This window comes from Vigna radiata, chromosome 8 (assembly GCF_000741045.1).
Source record: "Vigna radiata var. radiata cultivar VC1973A chromosome 8, Vradiata_ver6, whole genome shotgun sequence".
In the NCBI taxonomy this organism is placed as follows: Eukaryota; Viridiplantae; Streptophyta; class Magnoliopsida; order Fabales; family Fabaceae; genus Vigna; species Vigna radiata.
In genome coordinates, this window is record NC_028358.1 from 41561991 (window position 1) to 41570663 (window position 8673).

General features: G+C 31.9%; 1 protein-coding gene and 1 pseudogene across 1 annotated transcript; both read right to left on the reverse strand.

Annotated features, from left to right (window-relative positions):
* Positions 1–1051: 1051 nt before the first annotated feature.
* Positions 1052–2723, reverse strand: LOC106771217 (annotated as a pseudogene).
* A 2377-nt stretch (positions 2724–5100) lies between these two features.
* LOC106771277 (RING-H2 finger protein ATL32) lies at positions 5101–6176 on the reverse strand. Its single transcript, XM_014657231.2, has 2 exons — positions 5918–6176; positions 5101–5506 (listed from the first exon to the last, which is right to left on the reverse strand). The coding sequence occupies exons 1-2, from the start codon at positions 6115–6117 to the stop codon at positions 5224–5226; spliced, it is 483 nt and encodes a 160-aa protein (XP_014512717.1). The 5' UTR covers positions 6118–6176; the 3' UTR covers positions 5101–5223.
* Positions 6177–8673: the final 2497 nt, after the last annotated feature.

An 8673-nucleotide genomic window follows, 5' to 3' on the forward strand; every position in this document is an offset into this window, starting at 1 on the left:
TTTACTAATTATTTTTCTGAATATTTCTTTTCTTTTTTACTTTTATATTGATCTATACATAGTTCGAAAAAATATTACTAACATATACGAGAGAAAGTTGCTAAAAATTGTAAAACATGTAGACAAGCAATTTTAAGAACCACATGCAGTGCTAGTGATTTACTCTAAGAAAAAAAAAAAGAAGCATCGCTACAAGTATATTCCTTCTATAATTTGTACAGAGGCAATGAAATACAAGACAAGAAAAAAAGTTGCTGGTGTGAACTCATAATGTCTCTTCTTTCCAAAATAACGTTCAACTGTAACGCGATGGAACTCTGTGTTGCTGCCCTATATTTATATGACTAGGAACACCAATTTCTCACTAAAAAGGCATATATGATGAGATATTGCAAGAACCAGAACGAGTAACCAAAGGGAGGAGCTTCCTCGTAGAATTAAGCTATCTGAGAATAAACCAAAAAGAAGAAGAATGCCGTCATATAACGTATAGAAAATGTATAGTAAGTAACTACTCATGGTGCTTAATGATCGGAGATAACTTAGAAATCATGTGTCTTGAGACAAAATGAGTTGGTCGGTTTATAATAACAATTAGACCATATTTATGTCAAAAGAGTCGCATACTCTGATTTTTCGACTGTCTAATACTGATGCACCTAAGTATGTATAAGCAGGGTACAAAATATAGGCCAAGTCATTTAATTTCTATCTGTTTGTTTTTTGGATGAGTGAAAAGAAAAGAAAAACCCAAATGCAGACCTAATCATACAGTTGTGACTTTACACACATTCTTACCGTTCTCATTCAATGTTGGTGGTGGTGGTGGTGGAGCCCTGGACGAGTTCATCAATGTTATTCCAAGGTTGGAGCAACTCAAACCAAAAGCACCTTGAAGACAAATTTAAATTAATCTCAGGTTTTTTTGGACGAATTCTGGGAACAATGAAATTACAGTAAATAAGATTTTTCTCTCTAAGGCAGATTAAACATAGGACTTCCTCCAAACAAACTGATTTAACTCTAACTGAGGTTTTATGTTCTTACATTCTTTGAAGCAAGGTAAGGCAGTGGCATTGAGAATATTGTAATAGCCAGCATCACATATGCAACTATAAGAGAAGAAGGAGGTCCTGTTGCACGAGCCACCTCCACAATCAACCCAATGGCAAGCTACATAAACATACGACCAAAATGTTACAACATATTTGCAACAAAAAAAAAAGCTGAAACGTTTGCTGCTAGAGATTACATAAGTCCATTACCATTAAATATTGATGTATTAGCTTTACTTTCTTTCTGTGGATCGGGAGCAGGGGCATTGGAGCAAGAGTAATCCAGAGTACCTACATCGAGAGGATCACGCAAATCTTTCAGCGTCTGGTAAAATAAAATAAAGTATCAATAGTCATCAAGAAAAACCGAGAACTGTTCTAAACAATCACGATTCAATTCTTAATCCATGGAGCTTTTCATTAACTTATTTCATATAGTTGCAGTATCAGCACCGTGTTTTTCTTTTATTGATGAATTAACCTGCTTCACTCAATACTTCCTGAAGTTAAAGGTTTACACTTGAAAACAATCGGCCAAATGCATAACATGGCAGCATCACTTGAAAACAATCATACAGTGTTTGTTGTTTGAACACTGTGATTCCTCCGTATAGTAGCGTAGCAAATAGTTTCACCAATACACAAAAAAAAACAAACAAACAACATAACCATTCACTCTTCCTAAGATCTCATGTCTCGATTGTGTTAGTATACTTCTAAAAGCATGCTTTCTATTAAAATGCATTGTTTAAGATTAAAACAACCAATAATAAAAGAGCAGCGAATACATAACTTGTTTTTGGAGGAGGGAGTTCTTACAATTAGGAACTATGCAAGGAAGAAACTTTAAGCCCTCATCAGGAGAAGAAAGAGTTTGCCTCCAACCTGGATCGCAATCGCATTCAAACAATATAGAGTCATTCTTAGAAGGCTTGCAAGTTCCCTTTCCACATTCCACTTCTCTGCACAAATCCTCTGAACTTATCTCACATTGCAAACAGAACAGGAAGTCAAAACCAAATTGTGAAGTCTAACTCAAATCAATTAAAAAAAAAAGAAAAAGAACGAAACTTGAGAAAGACCCATAAGAATTAAAGCCAAGGAACTTCATGCCAGTGAATCAAAAGCAACAAGTCCAGAATCCCAATAAAGAAATCCAATCCAATCAAATAAAAAGGGCCACGTTCACAAACCAGATAATGGAGAGATCAGAGGAGATAAGAAATCACTTGTGGCCGAAAGACTTTGCAGAAGAAGAAAAAGAATGACACTTGGTAATCCCATCTTTAACTGTGAGAAAGAGTGTTAGGATCCGATATCATAAGACGTGTGCTCTCTCTCTCTAAACTAGAATAGCTATTTTATGCGACTGTTTGCTCAAGATTCTTATGAATTGGTATCAGTTTTTTTACTATGTCTCTCTGATCTGCAAAAGAAGCGGCGCAAGTGGTGACCCTGGCATTATAGTATTCATCTTGGACCAGTGCTCACGTTCTGAAGAATTTAAAAGGTCTTGGTCTCTCTAACTAATTTTTGTCGCTTAATTTTCCCAAAATTCTTATATCACGAAGAGAGAGGGTCAAATTCGCACGAACAACGTAGCAATCTAACACTTGGATACATGATGTATGTAACCGTAAACTGTGCTGATAATAAAAAAAAAAGGTACACTGTTTGAACCTAGTAATATGCAAACAAAGTCAATAGTGAGGGTATTTAGTGCACTGATGTCATGTCTGATCTTGAAGTGAGAAAAGAAAGATAAAAAGTTATATTAAATATTTAATTATCTGAGGGAATAAATATATATAAAAAAGAAAAGGAAGTTATGTAATTTGATAAGAAATAAATAAAGATAAAGAAAGAAAACTAGATAAAAATTAATATAGTATATTATATTATCTTTATAAAATATTTGTCTTCCAAAACATACCAGGAAAAAGTGATATTAATAACACCCCCACACTTTCTTAGTTTTTTTCCTTTCATTTTTCTCTTCCAAATATAAATTCTCTAGTATGTGTTCGATTCTACCAACTTACTCCACAAAGTGATATGACACCAGTTTCATTGTTGAGATGTCATTTCAACCTGGCATTCATAATAAACATTGATTTGCGGGCCAATCTGGGAATAGAAGTACATTCCTCATCAAAATTTTGGCAATGTTGTGTAAAGTGCATCTCAAAGTTGAATTTAACGAGGGTAGCATGTGTGATTAGATAATAATGACAACAAAATTATCAGCAGTTTAAGAGTTTAATGGTTGTTTGTTTAGTGTTGTTTAGTGATTGAAACGCGCATTACAGAAGTGATGTATTTAACAGTTAAATTATATAAGGATATGATATTTAGACAACATTTTTTTTTTACAACATTTGAATATTGATTATGTGTCAATCTGTGATTGGTAAAAAATTACTCCACAATCATAAACATTATTGTGGAATAATCTTTGACCAATCACAGATTGACACATAATCAATGTTCAAATGTTGTAAAAACAATGTTGTCTAATTATCATTATCCATTATATAAATCAAAATCAAATAACTTTGTAGTTGGTATTTAGAAAGCCCATTGTCCTCGTTCAAGAAAGTCACCCAATATTTTTTCTCTTTTCTCTTTTCTCTTTCAGTAATTAATTTGGCTCAGAGTTGATGAATACAAATTTGCAAATTAGAGAACTAGCGTCAACTTTGTTTACCCAATCTTCAGAAGAGGGAGATGATTATACGCTTTCTTTTTTGTTGTTATGCGGCTGCACCAAAATCATAATAATTAGTGATTGGATTAGCTACCAAACCACAATTTAAGGATATTTTGCCTCACAATCTGATCACACTTATTGTTGGACTTAGATAAGCTTATGGAAAAAGAGATAAGGACCTGTCCTATATCTAAGGTTGGATTTAATTACGTTTTTCCATTTTAATGTTTGCACTTTTGAAATATATTATTTTAATATTTTTTATATTTATACTTAATGTTTAATACACAAAATTTCACTATCTTTTAAAAATAAAAAGACAAACTACTTTTGACAAAATATAGTACCACAAAAAAGACATTTGTTCGTGTAATCTTTGGAAAAAAATTATTTGAAATAAAAAATTATTTAAAAACAGTGCTTTATCAAAAACAGGCTCTAAAATAAGAAACATTAGTATTGTATCAACACTTCATTAACATGCTGAAAACAATTACAATGTTAGTGTATGTTTTAATATTAGAGACTATTCTTATCACATTAAAGTGTCAATTATTCATCTTTTTCGTCTCATCAGCTTGAACTTTCTTCCTCGTTGAAGTGAAAAACTTGAGATACATATCTCACAAAAAGTACAAGAGATATATATTAATGATTAAAATTTGTTAATATCTTAATAGTAATAATAATAATAAAAATATACCTATACAAGACTGAAAGATTCACTAAATCAGTGTTTCATTTCTGCCTGTTAAATATTAGTTAACAAAAGAAAATTCACACACACCAAAATAGCAGTCATGTAAAATTTAAAATACCAACCAAAAGTGTACACGTGTTTGTAGAGATTAAGTATTTAATAATTAAATGAAGCAAAATGGTTTCTAGATAAATATTTTTTTATATTCCATTTTAATATTGCTTGTTAAAAGAAAATACTGGCCAATTTTATTTTATAGAAATGGTTGCTTTTAATAAAGATAAATTTTTCCATTGGTTTAACTGCTATTTTCGTAAAATTTTATTCAAACATATTATTATTTTTTATTTTAATTTTTAGTAAGAAAATCAAAGAAAAATAAATCTAAATGAAAAAAAAATCTAAAAAATAAGTAATTATTAAGAATTAAAATTGAAATATATTATGTTCAACAACGTGTCAATGTCATGTTTTAGCATCAAATAATATTTAAGCTAAAATGTCATATTTCTATTTCCCTTTATATATTTATTTACGTAATGTTTAAAATTGATTTATAAAAAGACATTTATTTGAGAAAATGGTCGGAGTTAATATTAATGTAAGAAGAAAAGTTGATGTTTTGTCGCAGATGGTTAGTTAGGACAGTAAATATTACATGTACTAAATCTGGAACACAAACCAACGTCTGCACATTCAAACAAATAAAGTTATTGAAATAGTTACTGAAATCCCTTATAGGAAGGTGTATTATGAAATCAGAGTTGTACTGGAGTTCGACAATAAGGACAGTGGGGATGAGCTGCAAGCCATGGAAGAAGACATGCAGAATGATACTTGTGGGAGCATGAAAGGTTCATAACATGTTGCTCTTCCCCCAACTCCTCAAGGCAAACAGCACACACTTTTCTCTCTTCCTTAACCCTGTTGCCACGCAATAACCACGAACTCTCCAATAACTTCCGACCTAATCCTCCGTCCTTCTTCTGGTTACTGTTTTCTCTCACTTTTCCCCCTTTTTTTCTCGGATTCTCACCTGATCTGTAATATCATGCATGTGTTAATTAACCACTTATGCTATCAGAAAGAGTTATATGCTTAGTTATGAATAAAAGCTATTTTTTTTTTTTATTAATCAGTAAGCAAATCTGATGTAATTAACTGTTTCAACTAGTAACACAAGGTTGGATCATAGGGAAATTTCTATTACAGTAAAAAATGTCTTTGGATTGTAAAGTTGAGCGAGTTTCATAGGACATGACGTGGGTGTATCGAAATATTAATATTCTTAAATCTAGTAGCCTGTGAGATAGAGTTTGATTCAAGGAAGTACATGGAATCTAAGAAATGTCCGAATCCGGATACCCTTGAGTTGAAGAGGAAAAAGGAAAATTCCTTAATTAGGCATGAAGAAGTGGAAAAGGTATTAAAAAATGCAGAAAGGAAGGTAACCTGTAGGAGGAAAAGAAGTGTCCAAGCTTGTGGTGAAGCCTCTGTCTGGCCTTGAGAGCAGTTTCATCTAAGACAGTGAGAGGAATGGAAGGTGGGTAGAGTGATTCCTTTAGGTAATAGTTGTGTCGGTTTTCATGTCTGTGGTTGCTCTCTGCTCTCTTTCTTGCAAGCAACCCAACACCAGGCAACCTACCAGCCATGAACCAACCCTCTTTACCTTCTCATTCTTATCTTAATTTATGGCCATAATAAGAGCCTCTAATAATGCATCCAAGCTTTTTATGCTAACTTGGGTGTGACAGCTGAGTAGAGTCAGTCAATTTGTTACCTGTTGGTAAATATCAAAAGCTGAGGGCCCCAATTTTCATCACTCTCTAGCCCTTTCTAATCATTTCAATTATGTGTCATACATGTGCATTGCATGACACCTGTCTTAGTGTATGGCTCTTGGAGAGCATCACACTAGTACCATGTTCTTGTTGTAATAATATCATATTATTGCAAAAGAAACGTTTCTCCAACGGTAATATTCCAGCAGCCAAATTCTTAAGTGCTGCAACGGTCAAATTATTTATTGTATTTTATTGTCTTTTATTAATTTTATTCTTCTCTATCTCTATAAATAGAGAACTCTTTCCCTATTCCAAAAGACACAAAAGTTCATTCTTTGTCTTCTTCTCATAAAATTATCCTGGGTATAAACTCTTTACAGAGTTTCTTGCTAGTTCTGTGATCCTCGAATACATTTTCGAGAAGTTCCTGTTGTATCCTGGGGGACTTGTACAACACACCGCGGATAAGTCCTTAAGGACAGTGATCTACACGCCTCAGGAAATGCGGTTCGAGATTTTGGTCAGTATTTTTTTACTACAATCTTAAGAACTTATATTTCAGTCAAAATTAGAAAGGTATGTGAAGTTTATCTACTGTGAATACATTCTTGAAAATTTAGTTATAATTGATATATTAATTTTGAGTGTTCTATTGGATGTTTGTTTTTGTTGGAATGATTGAGATAATTTTTAGTAGTTTTGGCCATCATGGCATGACAATAAATGTTGAATTCTTTTGTAGGCATGAAATTAATTTTATGAGGTTTGAATCTTTTAAAATATATATATAAATAAGAAATTATGATAGTCTACCGTGATGTTTTAAAGTATTCTGAAGAAAAGAAAGAAACCCTTAGCATTAAAAGCTAATTAATTCTACATAAATTTTTTGTTTAGGAAAACAACGGTCTAATAAATGTCTAGATACAGTAAATGCAAATTAACGAGATAGCTATTGATTCTTTCTATATTTCTGGAAAGAGAAAGAGTTAAAATTTTCAGCACTTACGTCTTGTTCATTTGGCCTTAAATCTGATTTGTCCGTAAAGATATTTTTTAAAATGGTGGAAATTGGTTATTTATTTTAAAATTTATATTATTGTTGTGCAAATTTTATGTTTGAGAGTGGTCCAGTGCTGAAAAAGAAATTTGGATTAATACGGATTTTTTTTGTTCATAAACCCTAAATCTAATTTTTCTTTAGAATTAAATGGCATCTGGAAATATATCTTTATTAAGTTGGTTTTTATATTATACATGTTAAAGGTTTTTATTTATTTCGTAAATAGCAACCTGGAGTATTAATTTCGATTCGTCTCATAGTTAATATTCTTTTGCTAGAAAATATTTTATTACACGGAGGAGTTTCACTTTTGTGAGTGGATAATTGATTTGATATTGAAATGGCAGTTAACTTTTATATGGGTTATATATTTAATTTTCACAATGTGGAAGCAATAAACTGTGTTGTTTTAATGATTAATAATATAAAAATATATTTATTTTATTTAAGAATGGATATGACATATTTGGAGTGGCGTTCAAATTGTTGTGTATTTGAAGAAGTAGTTGATATTTATTATATGATTTATGTATTTATAATTGACGCTTTAGGCTTCCATAAGAAATTATAATGTTTTATATGATGAGTTGATATAGAATCATGGTTTGGATGTTTGGTGATGTTAAATACACGGTGAGTGTTTTGAAAGTAGAGAATATGTCATTACATGTTTGTATGTGAATAACATGTTAATTTTTTGTATATGCAATGATTATTGTTAGAACTAAATTGGTTCTACGATTAAACTTTGAAATGAAAGATATGGGTAGAGTTAATGTAAGTTTAAGTGTTAGAATCATAAGGAAGGGAGAGAGTATATTACTACTATCCAAGAACAATATATTGAGAAACTTCTTAAGAAGTTTAGGTTTTATGACTAAAATCAGTTAGTACCCCTTATGATGCTAATTTTATTTAATGAAAGTAGAGGAGAATTATTATCTCAGCATCAGTATGCCCAGATAATTGGGAGCTTACTGCACTTAATGAGTTTTTATAGACCCTGATATTGCTTATGCAGTAGGTAGACTGTATAGGTATACTCAATGTCCAAGTCAGGAACATTGGGATGCACTTGCAAGGCTTATGAGATACTTAAGAGATTCAATGGATTATGCCATTGAATATAGTGGATTTCCCGCTGTACTAGAAGGGTACAGTGATGCTAACTGGATCTCTGATTCAGACGAGACAAAACCACTAGTGGTTATGTATTCACACTTCGGGGTGGTGCGATTACATGGAGATCAGCCAGAGAAACAATTATTGTAAGATCAACAATGAAATCTGAGATTGTTGCTCTCGAGATGGCTGATAGTGAGGCTGCGTGGTTGAAAAACTACTTAGCAAATATTCCATTA

What these genes read in the sequence shown, in the direction of transcription:
- LOC106771277 (XM_014657231.2), bottom strand. Translation starts at nt 6,117, where the DNA reads ATGGCTGGTAGGTTGCCTGGTGTTGGGTTGCTTGCAAGAAAGAGAGCA. An exon ending in CACTTCTTTTCCTCCTACAG is followed by an intron (nt 5,507 to 5,917) that starts GTTACCTTCCTT and finishes ATGATATTACAG; the next exon opens with ATCAGGTGAGAATCCGAGAA.